The 23371-nt window shown below is 41.2% G+C and overlaps 2 protein-coding genes across 8 annotated transcripts in view; one reads left to right on the forward strand and one right to left on the reverse strand.

The window, feature by feature from the left end:
• Gatad1 (GATA zinc finger domain containing 1) overlaps positions 1-8198 on the reverse strand; it is a 38570-nt gene extending 30372 nt beyond the window's left edge. For 6 of the 7 annotated variants that reach the window (XR_015448655.1, XR_015448653.1, XR_015448654.1 and 3 more), the window contains exons 1-4: positions 6474-8198; positions 5752-5877; positions 4257-4316; positions 856-1039 (exon numbers count right to left, since the gene is read on the reverse strand). Coding sequence is in view for 3 of the 7 variants with exons in the window: in XM_087204478.1 (XP_087060604.1) it covers positions 856-1039; positions 4257-4316; positions 5752-5877; positions 6474-6716 (613 nt within the window). In the remaining 4 variants the exon portion in view is untranslated. The remainder of the gene's footprint in view (positions 1-855; positions 1040-4256; positions 4317-5751; positions 5878-6473) is intronic. The other variant, XM_021242590.2, reaches the window with a different exon arrangement.
• Positions 7048-23371, forward strand: part of LOC101698185 (protein lifeguard 1) — a 28028-nt gene continuing 11704 nt past the window's right edge. Inside the window, 5 exon segments of the mRNA XM_087204484.1 lie at positions 7048-7169; positions 14861-18737; positions 20387-20465; positions 21315-21368; positions 21973-22063. Of these exon segments, the coding sequence (XP_087060610.1) occupies positions 18440-18737; positions 20387-20465; positions 21315-21368; positions 21973-22063 (522 nt within the window). The 5' untranslated portion in view covers positions 7048-7169; positions 14861-18439.

Here is a 23371-nt window from a genome sequence, read left to right on the forward strand (position 1 = left end):
AAAAAAAAAAAAAAAAAAGGTCTAGAATAATGCATGGTGTGTAGAGGGATGCATACTGAAAATTTATAAGATTTTACAGGACAGTTTTTGAGAAATTACTTTTGGGTGGTTTTTTTTTGGTACCGGGGATTGAACTCAGGACCTTGCACTTGCAAGGCAGGCACGGTGCCACTGAGCTAAATCCCCAGCCCTGAGAAATTACTTTTAAATACATTTTTATAAGTAACCTAAAAAATCTAGTTTCTGAGCAATAGACTGTTTTTGTCCAGTTTAATTCTGGGTCACTCAGAAAAATCTTATCCATATCACTTTTTAGTAGGTACACACAGCTCTAAGCTAAAATAACTAAAGGCACCCAAACCCCAACTATGCAGGTCTCTGATAATATGCAACAAAGCTCTCTACTTTCTTATACCTAATGTTTATTAGGGACTGAATTGTCCCCTAGCCTCTAAAGTCATGTGTTAATGGCCTGGTCCCTCAGTGAGATGGTACTGGAAATGGGATCTTTAAAGTGAAGCCGTAAGGGTGGGCACATTATTAGGATTAGTGTCCCTACAAGAAGAGACACCAGAGAGCTCTGTTTTGCTAAGCACACCTAAGAGAAAAGCTCGTGTGAGGTGAGAGCAGGAAGGCATCCATCTGCATGGCGGGTAGTAAGGCTTCACTCCCTTCCAGTCTTCACAGCCCCTTAATCTCAGACTTTCATCCTCCGGAGCTGTGAGACAATACATCTCTGTTGTTCAAGCCACTCAGTCCGTGGCTTTTTGTCGTGGCAGCCCAAGCAGACTAAAACATTCTTCCACATGAGAGAGCTAACTAAACTCAGCCAGGTGCACCACTGGTCACACTCACCTATGATATACGATGAAGGATCAAACTGGTCTTTGGGGCTAGAGAGAGTGGGTATGAGCCACGTCAGGGCTGCACTCTTCTCACAATACTGGTCCTGGATAAAACCCCTGACTTGAGCATAGTAGGGTTTTCCATCTTGTTCATCAATCACAGAAACAACATCACCAATTTGGTAATACACTCCCTGGGGGAAACAGAAGATAATTCCATATTTAAAATAAAAATAGAACGCTGCAGTTCTGCAATGAAACTTCTTTAGTAAGAAAGCAAATTTTCAAAATAGTCCATAAAAGGTCTAATACGTCAATGTTTATTTCTGATGCCAATTCTAGACTTGTTTCACTTTTGAGTGAAGACACACACACACACTCAATTTGTACTTGTTCATAAAAATTATTTGATTTTATATCATTGACAGCACTATCTCTTTTTTTTAAAAGAGTAGATTTCATTGTTTTAGACTAGTTTGGGTTCACAGGAACACTGAAAGGTAGAGGTTTCCCTCTATACTCCTCCCTGGAAATGTACGGCCACTATTAATGTCTCCCACCATAGTGATATACTTTTTACAACAGATGAACCTCTACTGAGACATCATTATCACCCAAAGACCACAGCTGAGGTTAGTATACAGTCTTAGTGTTGTGTATTCTATGGGTTTGGGCAAATGTATAATGACATGTTTTCACAATTATGTTATCATATAGAGTAGTTTCACTGGCCTAAACTATCCTCTGAGCTCCATGCCACCCCTCTTTTTTTGCCCAGACTCATTAGACTATAGAAAGTTTAAGTGACTTGCTGAAAATCATACAGGCAGAAACTGTAACTCCTATACCCGCTTAATGGTCTTTCTCTGTATTTCCCTGAAAATCAGCGCTTACCTGCTGAGGATATACTCTACAAACTCCCCTCCCTCCCCAACCATCCATTCAAAAGAATTGATACCATAAATTCAAACCAAAAGAAATAACAGAAACTCTTGATTATAATCAGTATCAACATATGTTTACCATGAATTTAACATGCATTCCCCACTCACTGCCTTTAGTTCTGTAACTTCCCACAATACAATTACTGGTATATTTAGCATTCAAAGCTTTGTGTCTTACTCAATTCCTATTCCACTTTAATATCCAGCTAACTAATCTGTGTACGTCCTGTGTGGAACACTCCCTGTACCTCTGCCATCCATCCCATGCCCTCTTCTCTGGGTTTCAAAATGGAAACTCTCTCTTTTGACAACCCCGATGGATGATCCAAGTTCCTGTGACATCCTACACTTCCCTAGGTAGGTGCACAGTTCTGCATAGGCCAGTGTGTCCTTGACTGCTGCAAAAGCATGTGATTCATTGTTGCTTACCATGAAATGGGGCTTTGGCAAGCAGGTGAAGTTGCTGGGCTGTGCACCTCAACTATAAAAATGATTTGAACACTTCTAGCGGGGCCGGGGATTTAGCTCAGTGGTTCTGCCGCCTGCCTCACAAGCACAAGGTCCTAAGTTCGACCCCCGGTACCAAAAAAATAAAGAAAGAAAGAAAGAAATACTTCTAGCAATTGAACTGCAACATGAGCACCTGACAGAGCGGGAGCAGAAACTCTGGTGGACACTCATCCCTGTGTCCAGCGTGACTGTTGCATCTAATCATAACGAATGGGTGTGGCTGATGCAGGCCACAGCTGGCTAGTTTAACAGCTTTCTCCCAGCCCATAAAGTTTTAAGTTTACTCATCAGGTAAACAATTTTCATTTACGATTAGCTTTGCCCACATGTATAGACATTGCCAAATTAATAATATTTGCTCACCACAGACACTCAAATATATGCTGAATGGATGTCAACAGTAAATTTGTAATAGCATAAAAGTAAAACTGCAATGCAAAGACAATGTCTGAGTAAAAGATTTTGATGGCAAGCAATGCCTGGCACACAGTAGGTGTTTATTAATATGTTCTATTTTCAACAGTACCCCCTCTTACCTGTTGGGGATATGTTCCAAGACCCCCTAGTGGATGCCCGAAACCTGGATACTACCAAACTTCATATATTGTTTTTTTTCCTGTACTTATGATAAAGTTTAATTTATAAATTAGGCACAGAAATAAATTAACAATAATAATGAAATAAAACAATCATAATAATATACTGTAATAAGTTAATTAAAATTTATGAATTACTTATTTTGGAATTTCCAATATAATATTCTCAAAGTGCAGATAAGTGAAACCTCAGAAAGCAGGAACCATGGGTAAGGAGAGAATACTATGCATATATGTAACATCAACAGGATTGAGCCACTTGGTAGAAGCAGTGCCTCATTTGCCAGCAGTTTTCAAAGTTTCTGGCTGAAAGAGCTGGATTAGAAGTGATCACACTGAGTTCATGAAGGTGCTCTGTCATGCAGTTCTTCAGGGAGGCCACTTAATCCTTCTGGTTCCTGGATTCACACGCTCTTGCCTATCACCCCAATAACCTACACTCAATTCCCTCTTGCATGCTTGATCTAGGCTCCACCTCAACAGCTGGCAGTAACCTCTTGAACCTCCACCATTGTGCTGGCACTGGGTTTCTGCCACATTGAGTATTTTGTTGCATTTTGGCCTTATTACTTAATAAGCACATGTACTGAACAGCTTCCACATATATTTCCATCACTAGCACACTAAATTCTGAGCTTCAGATATAATCTACAAACTATGTTCAGCTGGGAAAGTTAAAACCCAAATTTAAAGACGTGATGATGCTGATTACTACTACTCATTAAGTGCCAACACTGCTAACTGGTTAACATGCATGATCTCAGGAGGTAAGTACTGTTAACGACCATTATTTTACAGATGAGCATTAGAGAGGTTGGTCCTAGCCCAGTCACACAGACACTTGCCAAACTGGGGAGCCAGGATCTGAAGTCTGGGCTTAGGTTCCTCCTTCAGGCTGCTTTGCTCAATGAATTCTCAACTGTGTAATCTTGAAAAAGTTCATTTCTAGCCTCAATATCCTCATCTATAAAAAATGAGGAGAACAGTACCAACCCACAGAGTGGACTGAATGAAGTAAGGTAAGTAAAATGCTCAGCTCAGTGCCTATTACATAGCAAGCACACACCACATTTCAGCTATTTCTTAATAACAATGTACAAAAAGTAATGTATGAAATGCTAGAAGTACAGGAGAGATGTCTGCCTGTGTACAGACTGTTTCTGCTTGATAAGCACTGTTGGCTAATAAAAATAAATACATTCAATAGTCATAAAGCCACATGCCACTTAAGCTTCCCAGGAGTTGGTCCTGGACCCGAGTTCAATCCCCGGCACCAAAAAAAAAAAAAAAAAAAAAAGAATAGCAGACATTTAGATTAAGCATATTATATACCACAGGCTCAATTCTTCACAGACGCTTACCTTGTAGAAGATAGATTCTGCAGTGATGATGGTAGAAACAGACTCGGGAGCTTTGATGGGCTATGAAAAAAAAATGAGTAAAACATTAGCACATTCATGGAATGCATGCACCTATAGTGTAAATAGGCATTTTTCCAGCCAGATATGAAACCTGGATAATTTGAGAAATTCTAAATTTTGTTTGGAGACAAGAATCACAATGAAAGGATGAATAATTTTCTGTGTTGTGGCAAAGCATAGTCTAAGTATTTCCATTATTATGCTACAATTAGCTTAAAAATTGCTGAGAAACAGGGGACAAGCTTCTGATCATGCTGCTGAGATCTACACAAAGTTCTCTCAGAGCTCCATTAGACATCATCATTCCAATTATAAAAATTTCTGCCTCTAATGGACTAAGCACGACACAACAGAAGTAATAAAAAATTCATAGGTGAATACTGTACAAAGTGAAAAAATGTCTCCTTGAAGACATGGTCCATCTCAGCATTGGAGCCTGCCAGGTTACTCATCAATTTTGTAGCAAGCCTGAACTGAGGCTTTAGAAACATTCCTGGGAGTCTTTAGTAATCTGCCACATTCCAACCATCACTGAAATACCTTCTCAAGCTGCAATATACACTCCAATGCTACAACATTAAAAGCAAGCCTCTCCCATCTGTCTTGGTTACAGTCTTTGAAGGGGCTGCAGAGATACTGATAGTGAAATAACTGAAGAGAACAGTTTGTAGTACAAAAAGGAAAACATGCCAAGGATATAAATATATGAACTTATGTTTTGCCTAGTCAACAAATGCCTCATTTTATGAAAATTAAATTATAAAAATCTTAAATTAGGAGCAGTTATTCTCATTAAGAATTCACAATCTGCATAAGAATCTACCACCGGACCCTCTGTGTTTCATAAATGAAAATACCCAACTTCAGAAATGCCTCTATTGGTGAATGAAATGAGTATTATGCTGAAGGTTCTTTTTTTTAAGTCTATAATGCATTTCCCATTGTGCCCTTGTGTTTACAAAAAATAAAACTTACTGCAACAATAATGCACTTGTGACTACCTCCAGCCTCTCCTCCATTTTGTATAGCAGAAGAGGAAATAAAGGTTTAGGAATAATTCTCATTCATCATTATGCATCAACTTCATCACTATAAATCAAAAGATAAATTTCCTGGGGCTATAATAACAGATATGAAAATGAGTTTAATTATTATTTACTTGAATCTTTAAAGGACAAAGAAAAAGTTTTCCTAGGGTATCTGGGCATATCAAAATCATAATCTTTCTCTTCCTTTACACAGACTAATCTGATAAAATGTGTTCAAGGTTGATGTTTCTCTTAGACTTTTATTTTCCCAAAGGAAAAAAATACAGTAAAAAAGGAAAAAATGTATTAATAGTATAGTGCAGTCATGTTCGACGGTGAAAAACAAAGGCAGTGGAGGACACAAAAATACCCACATTACAGCACAACACTGGCCACAATCATCTTACATTTTTCAGTTTAAAAATATGTCTTCTTCCTTTTCCTTTGGTGGAGACTTTCTTTTCAGCAGCTGGAGCAGATTTGTATTTAGTGTTTCTGAGCCGTGCAGACCGCCTGTGAATTTCCTGCTTACTCTGTTACGTAAACAATTAGAGAACAAAAAGAAAAACTGTAGATAGGTTGCTGTCCCGATACAGCCATTTTACAAGGCTCCCACGGTGTACACTTTGGAAGGATATTTAAAATTTAAAAGCTAAGACAAGCCAGGCAAGAACCTAGGAAAGCATCTCCGAGCCTCAAAGGAGTGTAAGCTGCTTACAGTACAGAAGAGGACAGGAAGACATGTAGGCCAAGGTGGGAACTACGGATTTATTGCATTTGTCACTGAGAAAAAAACGTAACTTCGGGTTACAGCACCTCCTACGATGGAATATTTATGCCATTTTAAATGACATAATTATTTAACATATAATAAAACATAACGGGGAAGGTGTGTAAGTACAACATATGTGGCAGGACCCCAAAACAAGGGTATAAGCGGACATCCAGCTGCCACTGAAAATACTGTTACAGCGTGTAGATTTCTAAAGGGCCTTTTCGGGTTTCTGTACCCTTTGAATTTCCCATGCTGGAAAAGATGCTTGGGGACGTGGCCCCGGCCCCGATCCCTCGGGGTGGGCAGGGCAACCAGGCCCAGGGGGTACCGAGACCGTCCGCGCGCCAAGCTCACCTGCTTGCCTCCCCCGCCCCCGTTGCTCTGCGCAGGCGCGGCCGAGGTGCTGGCAAAGGTCGCCGCGCTGAAGCTGCCTCCGCTGCCGCTGCCCCCTGTCCCACCGGCCGCCCCCGAGCCGCCGCCCACGCCGCCCCGGCCAGTGCAGTGGTGGCAGAGGATCTCGCCCTGCGGGCCTTTCTTCCACATGGAAGATGACGTGGTCTTGCAACCGCTGCAGGTGGGCTTCAGGCCCAGCGGCATGGTGGCCGGCTCGGGCAGCCCGCGTGGGCGCAGCGATACGGGAATGGCGGCCGCCTGTCCCGGCCGCCCGCTGGTCGGCCCGCCACCCCGGCTAACAGAAGAGCGGAAAGGCCGAGGGCAAGGATGGGGGGCCGTCCGCCAGGCACCAGGCCACGCCGCTGCCTCCTGGAGGCGGAAGCAGGTTCCACTGGCCCGGGCCCAGCACCAGGGCCGGACGGCCCGCAGGGTGCGGACGATGCCGGGCACCGAGCGAGCGAGCTAGCGGAGCAGCCCAGCCGAGGACACTTCCGGTGATGGGCGGGCCCTGCGCCCGCAGCCCCACCGCCTGACCGGAAGTGCCCCCGAGCCACCTAGCGCTCGCTGCAGTTCAGCTGGCTGTCGCCTGAGGGAGCGGGTCTCATACTTTCTGGCCTCCAAGCCCTCGACTTGGCCGGGTGAAGTACGCGACGTCAGGTGAAATACTTGAATGCCACATTACAATGAATAATTTTTTAGTATGAGTGTAACCCTCGTGATAATCGCTTATCTGAAATCCATGTTTAACTGTGTATCTTGTGTATTTATTTGCTAAATCTGGCAGACCTACTCAGGACCCTTTTCGCTCTTAAAAATTCGAGTTTGGAACCCTCTGCCCAATACTTTTGTTCATGAGGGCTGTGCCCGAGGCTGTTCATGCATTAGAAGTTAAAACGGCCTAAGCTCTCAGGCACGCATTCATGAGCCACAGGGTGATGAGCCAGGGTGTGTCTTGTGGCCTCTGAATGCACACTGAGGGTGGCAGTGTAAAGGCAAATGCTAGACTTAGAGTCCTCGGGAAATGAATGGTTCTGATGCCGAGGATCCCCTAGAGGGTCTCGAGCTCCTGAAGTCACAGAACTGCACCAGAAGCAGACAAGCAGCCTAGTCCACGCCAGTGTGAGGAGCCAGGGGCTGCTATTAAGGGAGTACTAGCCGGTACTACCCCTGTCAGAGAAAGGTGTCTGCCTCTCTCATCTCACCAGCAGGAGCAGCTTTGCACACCCTTCTGATGATCTCGGATTTCCCAGATTTCCCAGCTTTGGCGACCTTGGAGAGATCTGGATGACTTTGTGGGGGAAGAAGAGACCTGTATTAAACGCCTATGATGTCACAAAGTCTCATTTAATGTTTATGGCAAACTTGGAACACAGTATCATCCATATTTTAACTGGCGGTTGAGATTTGGACTGGATGTCCTCATGGCCACTGCTCTGGGCACTACTTCTAGGCAGGGCACAGCTTTGGCACACAAAGCGCTGTGGCTCTATGGCCTCGAGTCTGAGTTTCTCAACAGTAAAATAAAGTAACTTTCCAGGAATGTTACAAAGATTAAGGCAAACTAGAAAAGTGGTTGAGGAGCAAGGGTAAAGCACAGGCCTCTAATCTCAACACTCTGGGAGGCTGAGGCAAGAGGATTACAAAGTTCCAGCCTAGCCTGGGAAATTTAGCCACTTAGCAGAGACCCTGTCCAAAAAAAAAAAAAAAAGCTGGGGATTTAGCTCAGTGGTTTTGCCACCTGATCCGCAAGCACAAGGACCGGAGTTCAATCCCCAGTACCAAAAAAAATCATTGCCTCACTTGGAACAGTACTGAAGAGTTTTAGAGCAACCTGTGCAAAGATATAGATTTCTTTAAGCTGAGGACAACAGAGCAAAAACAGATGCAGGAAAGTTCCTGAAGCAGGCTTTCTACCTGCTTCATAGGACATGAAACTTGTGCAGATGCCTCCCTGGGCCAGGAAGACAGCATGTATTCCTATTACCAGAAAGAGTTGATGCAAAGATGAATCTGCAAAGAAAGTCTTACTAAAACTTGTAACCCTTACCTTCCATTAATATCCTCCATATATTTCTGAGTCACTCCCCCACAAATGCCTAGTCCTAGCCCATACCCTTGTCACATCTGCACAATTTGTTGTGCTGTGTTTAAAGGGGTACATAAGCTGTGAGGCCTGATAGCTTCCACTGGTCTTCATTTTTCCTTTCTGTCTCTTTTTTACTGTATGTATGTATGTATGTATGTATGTATGTATGTATGTACTGCAATATTGGGGCTTGAACCAGGACCTTGCTCATGCTAGTAGGCAAGTATTCTACCCCTGAGCTATACTCCCACTCCATTTTTTTTTTTTAGAAATGGCTCCTGTATGTGTAAAACAATAGTAATAAAACAATAAATAATATTTATGTGCTTTTTTGTGTTTAATTCTCAGGCCCAACCACCAAACCTAAGGGAGTAGAGGGAAATTTTTCTCCCCCTAAGATCCACTGTCTGAGGGAATCTAGGCACTAAATCCCTTGTTTCCTGGTGTATCCCTCATCTGACTGTACCTTAGCTCCAACTTATTCCCTCTCATTCAGTGAAAACTTTGGCCTCTGGTTCACCAGCTTCCTACTCACAAGATACCATCTTGGGTTAGGCACATAACCACCTAGGTAATTACTCAACACCCTGCTTCTCAATTCTTTCTCTTCCCACTCACATACCTGTATGCCCTTTCCTGTACCCTCTACCCTTCTGAGATATATCAGGAAGATATACATATGTTACAAGTTTTTTACAGCCTTTAGAAATGGAGTATGTACTGTAAACTAGCCAACTCGTATGTGTACAGTTCAACTATCACAAAGTGACCACACTCAGAAAACCAAATCTAGAAATAAAGGTAACTTTTGCAAAAAGTGACACCATCACTATACTGACCCCTAATGATTTTGTAAATTCCTTTTATCGGGTAAAGGACATTCCTTTCATCTGTATATCTATCATCATAAATGAGTACAGTTTTATCAAGTGTTTTTCTCTGTGAGAGCATCATAATACTTTTTCTTCTTTATTAATGTATGTTTGTGTGTTACTTTTCCCTCAATGCTGAGACAAAAAACCTGACACCCAAAGTTAAAGGGAACAAAGGTTTATTTGGCTTACAGTTGTAGAAGTTTCAGTCCATAATCGGCTGGCTCCAAAGCAGAGTGGCACATAACAGAGGGGCATCACAGAGGTGAGACAGTTCATGGCCCCCACATGGTAGCAAAAGCAACAAGGGACCTTAACAGTGTCTTTCATCTTATTTAGACTACTGAAATTAGGGCAGTGCCAATCCAATTTCTCACATGTAGTGGTTTAGTAATCACATATCCTTAATCCCTGCGTCACACATTCCAGATTCAGCCACCTCACCTGCATGAGGCTTTGTGGGTACATCTAGGTGGGCACAAGCCACAACAATGTTACATAGATTTTTGAATATTAAATGAACATTGCAACTCTTGGAATGAACCCAAGTTGGTTGTGATATATAACCCTTTTGTACATATTATTGTGTTTGGGTTACTAATACTTTGACTGAGATTTTTAGTATCAGGATATGGCAGCCAAAGTAAGGACATTGGATTTAATTTTGAGACTGTTGGAGGTTCTTATATGTGCTGATAAGAAAAAAAAACTCAGGTGTTATTAAGAGAGAAGCAGTCTATAGAATAGTAAGTAGCATGAGATCACTTTGTGTAAATTAAGAGCTTCTATGTGTTGTACACTTTTTTTAGTCATTAGAACTATGAAAACAGTTGACAAACTGATACCAATGTGGTAGTTGGTGGGGGGACTGTTTTGCACCCTTTTGTAGTGGTGACTTTTTTTCACCATATGCATGCATTACCGTTATTTAAAACTAAAAAGAAGAGAAAGTATCAAATGTAGAAGGAGGACGTTTGATCCTCAAAATTCCTATCATAACAGGAGACAGGATACAGAGTGGGGAATTCCTGTTTCAGGAACGGGCAGTGGTCCTCTTCTCTGAAGCTCAGTTCCTCCTCTGAAAAGCAGGGCTGCCTCAGGGCCATGTGGAGTGTCATCCCTTTCTGTGCTTGGGTGTGGCTCTAATCCAACAAATGAGGCTATGCCAAGCAGCAGTGGTTATGTTGTCCGGTAGTTCCTTTAGAAATGGCTTGCCAATTAAAAGTATTCTAGGTCCTTCTTGCCTCGAAGAATTAGATGGGACAAGCAAAAAGCAGTGGCAAATGTTTATTTGAAAAGTGAGGAATGAAGGGGTTAAAAACTGGCTCTGCAGAGCGAATTTAGGCCAAACAAAGGAAAGGATAAAAGCAAAAGTAAAAGTACACTCTGAAAACACAGAGCAGGCTATCATGAAGAGTCACCATAGTGGCCTCCTCACGGCATCTTTTCCTTATATGCAGCCCACATCTCGTGAGAATCCAAGAGAAGTTCTACATATGGGATCCTGGGGATTATTTGACACTGTCCTGAGATCTTGTAATTGATAGGTCCCACTTATTTCCACAGCCAGCTTTGCTACACCCTACCTCCTATATCAGTTATAGTACCACAGAACTCTCATGTAGATTTTAGAATGTAATATAGCCCTGTGCTGTTGGGACAATAGGAGTGACCAGGCTGAGAAGGTGACTAGGGGGGTCAAGTTGAGAGGTGAGGGAAATGGGTAGAACTCAAGAAGGCACCATCAATAAAGGCTCCTACCTAATGCCTCCTCCCTCAGCTGGTGCCTCAGGAACAGCATGAGCCACAGTGGCCAGGCCATGGCTCCCTGCGGTGCCAGCGAAGGCATCACAGACTGACACAATGTCTTAGTCTATTTGTGGTTTTATAACAGATTACTTGAGACTAGGTAATTTATAAGGAACAGAACTTTTTTTTGGGTTTTTGGGGGTTTTTTGTTTTTTTGAGATGGTCTCACTGTGTAACCGGACTGGCCTTGAACTCGTGGTGATCCTTCTGCCTCAGCCTCCTGAATGCTGGTATTACAGGCATGCACCACCATGCCTGCCACAGAAATAAGGTGCCAGCAAGTACCTCATGGATGGCTGTGTTGGTGTCCTCACCTGGTGGGAGGGCCGAAGCTCAAGATAGTTTCTTCAGCCCTTTTATAGGGTAGCTAATCCTATTCACTAGGGTTTCACACTCATGACTAAACAAGCTTCTAGACACCCTCTCTTAGTACTGTCACATTGGTGATTAAGTTTCAACACAAGAGTTTGGAGAACATATTCAGGCACAGTAAGAGATACACAGCCTGGAGCCAGAGGTAGAGTTCTTTGGAACACATAGAAATGTTATGAAACCTATGGGCTGTCTGAGAAAATCGTGGTGGTGTGTGTAAGCTGTGAGTGCAGACACTGATACCTCCTGTCTTAGTTATTCTCATTGCTGAGACAAAATACATGACACCCAAATTTAAAGGAGGAAATGTTTATTTAGCTCACAGTTTGTAGAGGTCTCAGTTCATAGTTGGCTGACTCCAAGTCAGGATGGCATAGAAGAGGGACATCACAGAGAAGAAAAAGTCCATGGCAAAGTAGGGCAGGGCAGACAGAAGGCAGCAAGCAGCAAGTGACAAGCAACGACACTCTGTCCCTTATATTTTATCCAGGCTACATGCCCTTAGGGCAGGATGGGGCACCCTTAGTCCTGCCTAGAACTATGCCTAGAACTATACCAGTCAGTAGACTAATTTAGTAATCACACACCCTTGATCCTAGCATCACACACTCTAGATCCAGCCGCCCTGAAAAGCCCCACCTGTGACAGCATAAGGCTTTGGGGGAACATTTAGACACAAGCCATAACACTTCCCAAGGTCATAAAAATTTACACTAAGGCACAGGAATAAGCAGCTAAATGCCCCAGGGGATGGTCAGTGTCAACATATAGTCTCATTTGCATGATTTAAATGTTGCATGTCATATGTATTAAAACTCTCAAGATTTTAAAAAAAGACCATGTGCATAAAATATAGGCATATTCAAAGAGATAAGTTCACTGCACTTCATTTCCTGATGTGTATAAGAAGATAGAGGACTCCTTGACCACTCACACTCCTGCCTTGTGTCTCTCAGGAAATACTGCCATGGGCTCTCTGTTCAGTTTACTCACCTGTCCAATGAGGTAACCAAAGAACACACCTCATAGGGGTAATGTGAGGATTCAGTGAGTTAGTACATGTGAGGCTGTAAGGTCTTTTACATCTAATAAGTGCCTGATTCATGTGGACTAAGAGGCTGACAAGAAAGAGAGAAGAGGAAGACGTATTTCTTTTGATCAAACAGGCCAAGTCATCAGTTATACCCCTGATGTGTACTCATGGAAATCATGTTAACTATACTTCAGGGGAAAATATAATTAACTAGTGAGAAAGACTGAGGTCTGGACAGAGAGAGATTGAGAGCCACTAAACTATGAGAAGGTTCAAGGAAGAGAGTCAAGGCAGGTATTCTTCCCAGCCTTTTTCTTTTTCATCCTCAAGATCAGTGTGACCTCTCTGTCTCCCACTCTGGGCCTGTCTTCTGCACCTTCTATGTTAGAACCTAATGGGACAAATCTGTGATAGTTAATTGTGGTGCTAACTTGAATAAGAAATGCCTAGCAGATTAGGTTAGCACAGTTCCGTGTGTGTCTGGAGATTGCTTTACTGAAGAGGGAAGACTGTAAGACCCAGGTGAGACTTAGCACAAGTAACGCCATCTTGTTACAGGCCCTCCATCTTGTCCCTGTGGGTTTCGGGTTCACTAAAGGACACAGAGTTCCTGGAATGTACTTGTTTATCTGTTAAGACACCCTGGAATGTACCATTGTTTCTGTGTAAAGAACATCCTGTTAGATAAGTAAAGAACATCTGCAAACTCCCCTAACTGCAAAAATTCCACTTCTGTAGTTCTGCTTGCTAAGCTCCCCTGCAGCCCCTATAAAACCTTCCAACCCCGTGAGCTCAGGGCCTCTCTAAGCTTGTTGCTTAGAGGGTGCCATCTGGCTAGACTAATAAAGGTCTGTTTTTTTACCATCTCAATTCTGTCCGGTGTGTTTCCTCCCGGGTGATCTTCTCTGTAGTCAGCTCCTTGGAGCATTTGGTAAGGCCCTCGGTCTTACAAGACCCACTCTGGATCTGGGTGGCACCAACTAATAGGTTTGTAGCCTGGATGGAGTAAAAAGGGAAGGAAGGAAGTCTTGCTTTGCTTCTTCAGAAGAGCTCCAGTCTTCACCATCACCTTTGGACACCTGTCTCCAGATTTCCAGAGCAGATTTTAATCTTCCAATGTAGACATTTCAGTTCCCCATACAGACTCACACGGTATTGTAGTGAGCTCCAGGTCTTCGAGTTTTGACTGAATCCTCTGGCTGTCCAGCACACAGATGGCCAGATGGCCCTTGTACAGTCTTTCACCTCTGACTCTGCAGGCAGCTGATGTAAGCCTACTCTGTAAATTATATATATATGTAAAATCTGTCCCTCTAGTGAACCTTAACTGACACATCCCCCTTGTGCCTTTGCTCAGGTGTTCTCTTTGCCTAATTAGCAGTTTAATGAGTGGGTTAACAATCAGCTTTGTCTTAGCAGCTACTTCCATTTAGGACAGGTTTCCACTCCCATTCCCCTCCTAATCTCCCATCCTCCTAGGGAGGAGGGACTCTTGCTGGCTGCTCCCTACCTAGTTGCCTGACTTCTCTCTGGCAGCCTGAATTGGGCCCCTCCACAGCTCCTCGATGATCTGCAGCCTGCAGGCAGGATCTCCCTGTACCCTAAGGAGTACATCATCATTTCCACCAGAAAGTCAACGCCTACTTTATCATGGGCAAATCTTACTTGTAGGAAATAATTATGCAGAATCGTGGGAGGCTGTCTTCTACGAAGTCCCATGAGTATCTTATTCTTGCTGGAAAGAAAGCGATGACATGGCTGGGGCGACACCACTTGAAAGTGGACAGTCTCTCTCCCTTTGACATGGAATTGGTTTGAAGGCTTAGATGTCGGCTTCTCTGAGACCCAACACAGAGTGCACTGGTCTTGGTAGACTCAGCTGGACTTTAGAGCCTCCAGCCTAGGGCACAGGAGCCCCTCCCCACCCCGTGCTCCAACTGCCACTCCTCTGTCACCGGACTTTGCCTCTCACCTCCAGTACCTGCCTGTCCTTTGGATGACTGCTGGCTCAGCACAGCTTTTTTGAGGTGAAAACCTCATTTTGTGGTTTAGGCACTAGACAGATGTAGTTTTGTGCAGAAAAATCAACTACCTTTAGGTTTTGCTTATTGGGTATTGCTTATTGTTTTTAAATGCATTAAAAAATCTTGCTGCCTCTCCCTCTTCTATTTTGCAGGGCACTGGGGAGGAAATCCACATGAGTATCTGAAGACCTTTTGGTTCTGCTCAGCTTTGTATGAGGGCTGCTTTCTCAGAGGTGCTCTAGATGTCATAAAAAGGAGAAGTACTTCTTTTTCTCTTCCAAATATAAATATATTTATTATCATTTTAAAAAATTTTCATTGTAACAATCCATACAGTTCAGAATGTGTCCCCCCGCTCTGCTGTGTCACAGATCATCCTAATGATATTTTGTAGCATATCTTTCAGTCTCCAGAAGTGTATGTATGCTCCTGTGTGTAAAATGTAAACATAACTTTGCTAAATAATTTCTGTATTCGTTGTAAATTCAGAGTTATCACAGTGAACTTTCCACAGTGATATAGCTATATATCTGTGTCTGTGTCTGTCTATATCTATATCTATACATATTTATGTATCTGCTTTTTTCTGTGCCAAAATTAATTTTTTCCCCCACTGATAGATATTAGCTATAAATAATGAATGATGTAATGAACTTCCTTTTTTATGCATCTTTGCTTATTTGTGTATATTTATGGGATAAATTCCTAAAAACAGAAATATTGGTTCTAAAGTAATGCATTCCAGAAATGCTATTAAACTATCAGTTTACACCGCTGTTAGGCACCCCTGGGCTGCCTTATCCCTAGGCTCGGGAGGCTTAGTGTCTGGGACCTAAATTGTTTTGTGGGCCATGAAAATATTTTCATTGTTTAAAATTTGGAGAAAAAAAATCAATATAATAATATCTAAAATATAGTGAATCCAGACTAAAATATCCATACTTATAGAAGTGCAATCAAAAGAGATAATTTCAAAAATAAAATATTGAATTTTTATAATTTGAATATATTTGCTATAATTATTTGTATTACAGTGTACTTAATTTTTTCTGTAGGAGAAATCCATGAGGGCAAATATGTGTGGGCCCTATGCAAGTCATATTGTGGCCCTGGATTTTCTATTTCTTTATATTCTTGTAACTGTGAGAATTAGCTTTATAATCTTTGCTAGTCTTTAAAAAATGACATTTCACTGTTGTTTTTAATCCATAGTTCTTTGGTCATCTGTGAGGTATCATATCCTAAGATTTACATTTTCTTTGTGAATTTTCTATTTATGTTCTTATCATTTACTGGGCTGTCCATAGTTTCCCCGTTAAAGTCCTTTTTATAGTTTAGTAAACATTGCAAATGTTTTTATCATTTTGTATTTCAGATTTATTTGTAGTTTTTGTAATGGTATCTAAAGTGTACTTGTACACCAGATTTGCTCACGTTTCTTTTATATCATTCCTACAAGGGCTTACATAAGTATTTCTTGTAGAATATTTATAGTTATTATTATATATGATAATATTTTAAATCCATCTGGGCTATATTTTTATATAACATATGAAATAGCTTTTAAACTTAGTTTTCCAAGGTGAATAGCTAATTGTTCCAATACCATGTAATAATAATTTGAAATTCTACCTGTAGCAAATTTTAAATTCTCATATATACATCTTTTTTTTAATCTCTTCCACTCCATTGATCTACTTCCATGATAGACTATAGTTTTAATTATATAGCTTTATGATATTTTGATTCTGATAAAGTAAATCACTACTCTTTCTCCCACAATCTTTCTTTTTCAATTTTTTGTCTTCGCTTTTTCAATATTTTTGACATTTACTCTTTCTCATGAACTTTAGAATTACAGTTTCAAGAAATGAAAAAAACCCTAATGGATCTTGTAAAATTTAGATACTACTTTGAGAAGGAAAATGTTTACCAAACACACCTTCTTCTCCAAGAGCCTGGTGTTTTGTTCAGACCTCCCATTGATGCCATTCTCACTTGGCCTTCAAGTGTCTGAGCCTTTACCCTCTCCCCAGTTTTCTTTTTTCTTTTTTCTTTTTTTTGGTACCAGGGATCGAACTCGGGACCTTGGACTTACAAGACAGGCCGCGGAACCACTGAGCTAAATCCCCGGCCCTCCCCAGTTTTCTTTTCATCCTCCCCCATTGGCTCTCTTTGTGGACAAGAAGCTGCAAGAAAGGGTGTGCCTCAGTCTACATGTTTCCCATGAGATGAAGGGAAGACTTTTCCTTTGCCATTTTTGTCCGTCTTGTAGAGGTTTTCTAACAACTGTGTTCTGGTTACAAAGTATGGCAAAGTATGGCAGGGCCTACCCTCCGCACTCATCTGCACTTCTTGTCTCTTGGCTTCCACTCAGTTTTACTCTGGTCCATTTTTACAGGAGACCTAGAGTGATCTTTCTAGTTAGAGCCCCATGGTCCCCTGCTTGAAAACTTTCAGTGATTGCCCATTGGATTAGTTTCCTGTTGCTGCTTTTACAAATCATCATACACTTAATGTCATAAAATGATACAAATTTATTATCTTTATTTTTGGTATGGGGGATTGAACTCAGGACCTTGCGCTTGTGAGGCAGGCAGTGGAACCACTAAGCTAAATCCCCAGCCCACAAATTTATTATCTTAATTAGTTTCACTGGGCTAAAATCAAGGTGCCAGCAGGACTGCATTCATTTCTGAAGGCTCTAGGAGGAAATTGATTTCCTTGCCTTTTCTACTCCTAGATGCCATTTACATTCCTTGGTTCATGGTCCCTACCTCCATCTTCAAGGACAACTCTTTTATCACTCTGATCTCCTTCTCTGACTTAGTCCCTCTTGTCTCCCTCTTACAAGTATGATCATAAGAACCTTTGTGATTCAGTTGGATCCCAAATCATCTCCCCATCTCAAAGCCTTTAATTGTTTCTTCAATTTTATTTTGGACATGCAAGGTAGTGTTCACAGGTTCCAAGGATTAGGGTATGGACATCATCAGGGGGCCATTATTCTGCCTTTAACACCCATGGCTTTCAGGATGAAGTCCAGACTCCTTAAGGTGGGTTGCCCACCCCATGTGATGTGCTCCTGGTGCCCCCTTTTAACCTCAGTACCCTCTTGAAGTCCCTACTCCCGCCTCTTTCACTTTTTGAAACCCCAGTTTCTTTCAGTTTCTTCCCCCAGTTCTGGTCCAGGCTAATTCCTCTGCCTGGGAATACCTTTCGCCACCTCTGCATCTGACCAGCTCCTAACTCAACTTCCAGCCTTGGTTTAAATCCCACCTTTTCTGGGAGCTCTTATACACCTTGCCTGCCAGACTTTGTGAAGGGCTGGCATATCATCCTCCCATGTTCCTGATCTGCTTATATTGCCTTTCAGGTTACTGGTCATCTGCTTATCTTCTTTTCCAAAATGTAAGCTCTTTAGAGGGCAGAGACAATGGTGGAATTTCCATACTTGGGGTTCCTTGACTCCTTGCTGAATGAATTTATAAAAATATTAATTCTATAATAGAATATAAATTATGTGACTCTTTGGCCTCATCTTAAAAATATTTGTTCAAATTCATTTGATAATTATTTATTAAGCACCAACTTGGTAAGCACTGACAGTTAAAATTAGAAAACCAAGACAGTTAAAATTAGAAAACTTGTTGCCTAAATGTTATGAGGATGCTAGAGTTGTATAGGTCTGATCATAAGGACATGAAAAGAGTTTTTTCCCCTCCAGGAAAATGGACTTGGAGGTCATTGTGCCAATTGACCTCAGTTCTGGAGATCATCAGCACCTAGTTCAGAAAGCAGTAGATGAAGATGCATCCCAACCTGGTTGGCCCTCCACATCTTTACCTGCAAAGATGTCAAAGGAAGCTAAAGGAAATCCAAACCCAAAGGCTGACAAGCCAGTGAATACCTAGGTGATACAAATTTCAGATGATACAACCCCAAATGATAACAGTGTAACTATACACAGTCCATTCTCAGACAGATCTGTCGGCCAAGATGAGAAGAAAGAAATTACCTACTTTACAGGTATTACCTGCAAAATTACCTAAATTACGGGTATGGTTCCACATATATGTAATATTAACACTCTGGGAGGCTAAAGCTGGAAGTTCAAGCCCAGCCTGGGCAACTTAGTGACCTAGTGACACTCTGGTTTAAAATTTAAAAAAGAGGGGAGTGGAGGGGAGCTCAGTGCAAAGGCCCTGAGTTCAACCCCCCAGTACTGCAAAAAGAAAAACAAAACTTATAAGAGAAGATGTTGTCTTAAAATGTTTCCACAATGTAGAGTATCAGAAAGATGTAATGTTGTGTTTAGCTTTTCTTATTCATGTTTTATCATGAAACATGACATAATCATACTCCCAAATTGTCCAGAAGATTTAGGAATTCTTGTTTATCTTTGAAATTTTGGGGCTTCCCTGGATAAACTCTAAGGTCTCCAGCTGATCTATATGCCCATTCTTGTTTTTTCTTTTTTGTGTTTTTGGTACCAGGGATTGCACTCGGGTCCTTGCGCTTTCAGGGCAGGCGGCGGCACCACTGAGCTAAATCCCCAGGCCTATATGCCCATTCTTATGAAGCTGGATGGACCACATTTAATATTTAATCCCACACAGTTGTTGCTGCACATCAGATGCCAAAATAATGTTAGCTAAATGAGTATTTTCATGCAGGCAGCATACATTTGAGTACATATGTTCTGGTATGTGGATTAGGAAAGCTCAGTCCCTCAGTCCCACTCTTTTATTTTACTTCCTTTGCATAGAAATGGTCCAGCAAAAGGACAGAGCTGACCATCTTACAAGTTAACTTTAAGCAGCATTATTTCATTTCTTTTTCCTTTTAAAATTGGGATAAAGCCACCCAAAAAAGGAAGAAAAGAAGACAGTTGTCACTGCCAGCTCCATAGTCAGAGGGCCTCAGGAAAACCCATGTGGTAGAAAATAAACAAAAGGAGAGGCCAGCATGTATGTGTGCACTATGTTTGGCAAGTCACCCACTTGGAGCTCTTTGGTCTAGCTCACAACTCTCCAGGTTGACTATTTTCTGCCTCTGTCAGTAGGAGGGAGAAAGTTGCTGAGGGCAGGTAGGCTGAAGACAGAAAAGGCTGAAAATCTGTGCAAACTCTTTGCAGCCCAAGGCCATCTCCTGAGCAGGAAACATCTGCGTGAGTGTGCAGCTGGATTCTTAGTGCTGGCCTGGCCACATCCTGAGATTTCAGATCATTTTTGGTCCTCAGGAGAATGAGGTGTACATCATAAGGAATTAAGTCCCTGAATTTGTCTTTGAAATTTTGGGGTTTCCAATAAGGCACCTTTAACAATTGAATTGAATATTCTTTTGTTTGCTTGTTTGTTTGTTCTTGAGACAGGATTTCTCCTCTGTTGCCCAGACTGGTCTCAAATTTCTGGGCTCGAACAATTTTCCCGCGTTGGCTATTCCATAGCTGCTCACCACTCTGAGTGGCTTTGGTGGAATAGTCTTTAATTCTGCAGAGCTATACTTTTGCTGTTTTTCCATTTGCTGACTGTGAACTAGCCTACCCTTTCCAATCCTCAAAAAAAGAAAAAAATCATGGGGAAAATATCTTTCATTAAGTATCCAAAGTAGGTAATTACATTTATATTTTTAATTTTGATAATTGTATCATTAAAATAGTGTTTCTATCTCCTCAGCTTTCATTGCAAAAGTGTTCCTCCTCCTGTCAGCTCAGTTGTTAATCACTGCCATAATTGTGGGCACATTTGTTTTCTGGTAAGTCTTTATTACTGATGTAGAATTAGATGTTAAGTTATTCACATTAATTCTCATGAATCAGCTTGTTTTAGCATTCATTATTTAAAAAATATCTTTTTTCTCTCTTAGTCATTACTAGAAGGTAGTATTTCTACAGGTTTGTTTTCTGAACCAACTCCCAGACCCAAGTGATGGTAGATTTCTAGAATTTTATGTTAACTTCCTAAGCCAATAACTTTTTTTTTAGCTCTTATTTTGGGGACTATATTCTTTTTTATTTTTTCTGAGCTCTTTTTGGAGTTAAACTGGATAAAAGGATAAAGCAAGATTATGGAGACATTAGAGGCTGAAACTGTCTAATTCAGAAATTATTCAAGGGACTGATCCTTCACTGATTAAGTGTATCCCATGCAAAATCTGTATTTATGAAACAAATATATGAGTTGATTTCTTTTTCTTTTCTTTTTTTTTTAGTTGATTTCTTTTTCCTTTGTACACATATCAATCTTGGTATTTTTTAAAATGAAGAACTTCACTAGGTGTTTGCATTTATTTACATTTGATTTACAACTTATGAAAATATCTTCTTGTGTAGATCTTTTTGTTCTTGGTGCTGGGAATTTGAACCCGGGGCCTCATGGAGGCTAGGCAGGTACTCTCTACCACTAAGCTACATCCCCAGCCTGACCTATTTATCTTTGAAGCGGAAGAATGTTTTATTGTTTCATCTCCATTTGTCATTACTAATCATTTAGTTTTCTCCATTCTCCTCATGATATTTTTTTACTTCTACTTAACTATTAAATTAGTTAACAAAATATGCTATCTTATTGTATAAAACTACATTTAATTTTTTTTTTCAAACAGGAATGCTTTAGGAGTGTGGGTAGTTACACACCCCTTGTTCATATGTGCACTCTTGTAAGTATCATTGACTTTAATAAAACATGGTTTTTCTACTAGCTAGTCACTGAGATTTTATTATTATTAAATAGGTAAAGGTAAAAGGTAAAAGTATAATATTCTTTTTTTTTTTTTTGGTACCGGGGATCAAACTTGGGTCCTTGCGCTTGCGAGGCAGGTAGTGGAACTACTGAGCTAAATCCCCTGCCCAAAAGTATGATATTTTTAAAATAACAAAATTATGGAGAAGAAATTAATGGTTGCTTGGAGTTAGGGTTGAATATGTGTGAGGGTGTGTTACCATAAAGGGGTAGCACCAGAGAGGTCTTCACTGATGTGTGGCCGATGGCATAGTTTTAAATTCAAATTGTGGTGGTGGTTGTATGTATCTACATGTGGATTCATATTATAGTTTTAAGAACTATCTATATGTGTTAAACCAATATCAAATTACTGGGTTTGATGATATAATATATAAAAATTGTAATCAGTGGATGTTAGCAATGTGGATAGCAATGAAAAAAGTTATCAGATATCCTATAATGATAAATATCTGTATCTATATACATCATATGATATAACCACTGGAAGCAAATAACAGATACTTTTATATATCCTGCAGTCCAGCATTTTTTGTGATATTTATTGTACTTGCTTGCTGTGGGACTATCCACCGGGAGGTGCCTGCAAATTACATTCTCCTGGGATTGTTTGTAAGTAAACCTTGTCAGCCCCTGTTTTAACTTACCTCGAAATATGTGGCTGTCACCTTATTAAAGTCATTCCTTTTGTGGTGGAAACTCTTCCCATGGAGTAATGCAGATAGGAATTATTTGTGAAACACTCTCTTGAGGGAATTCCGGTTGTGAGGAAATAGTAAACTGACCCATGAGATAATATCCATGCCCTTTTACTAAGTTTGAGAATTGGGGATCCCAGCCTACTTCACGCTGGTAAATTCGCCTCTGACGAGGCCACACAGGAAACCCACCCCCAAGTCAGGGCTGTTTCAAGAGCATTTAATCTAACTGCCACTGGGCTTCTGTCAGGCATGACACACACATTTTGATAGGGAGCATGGATTCCACATCTGTTCTACAAACTTAGGAACAAGAAATGTAATTTTATTTTTGTAAAGTATATTTTATTCCTATTTCCTGCCCGTTGGGAACAAAAGGCGTCTCTGGGCTCAGGTTCTTCCCTAGTTCCACAACTTTCTTCTCAGTTCTAGAGGGCTTTTCTAGTTTCTGAGAGGGTCCTTGGCTTTTGTCACTGATCCAATCTGGTTCCTGGGTCCCCAGGGCCTCATTTCAAGGGTGTATTTCCTGCACACCACATCATCATGCCTGCCCTTTTCTATCATTCAGTGCCAATTTCTTTTTGTCCTGCCCATGGGGACCTTGGGGTCTTGGCAGCTCTCATCAGGTACCTGAGCTAAATCTGAACAGAATCTGAAATTACCAACCCAAGTTTCAGCTCACCCGAAGGTCCCAGGGTCATCCTCAGGGACTCAGCATCAGCTACTAGTCATTCCTCCAGCCCTGTCTTCCACTTCACAGTCAGACCAAACTTCTCAATGCCTGGAGGCCTTGGCCTCTCAGAAGCTACTGATAGCAGTTGCTAGGGTGTTTTGCTCCTCTTGGGAAAATCTATACCCATCCCAGTCATCCCAGTGGGATTCAAGATAGTGCCAGCAAATGATGGGGGTGGGGTTTGCATCTCTTTCCATGCAGTAGAGCGCTCTTTTATTTGAAGGTTTATTTACCAGTTGATTTATTCCAAATCAGATTTGAGGTCACTTATGGAAACATCTGTAATATAAGAAGATAAACTGATAGAGAAATCCGAAAGAAAGAAAAATAGGGTAGGAAAACAAACATAGTAAGTAGATTAGTATCAAAACATATTAAGGCCTTTGTGCTTGAGTGCCGTGATCCTAGATTTTGCTCCTACCCCCTGGTGTTGAAGCAAGCAAGAACACAGGACCAGTGGTATGAGTCTGAGCATCCCTACCAGCAGTG

The sequence above is a fragment of the Heterocephalus glaber genome, unplaced genomic scaffold (assembly GCF_053883595.1).
Source record: "Heterocephalus glaber isolate CG9 unplaced genomic scaffold, H.glaber_assembly_v1.0 deba00000546, whole genome shotgun sequence".
Taxonomy (NCBI): Eukaryota; Metazoa; Chordata; class Mammalia; order Rodentia; family Bathyergidae; genus Heterocephalus; species Heterocephalus glaber.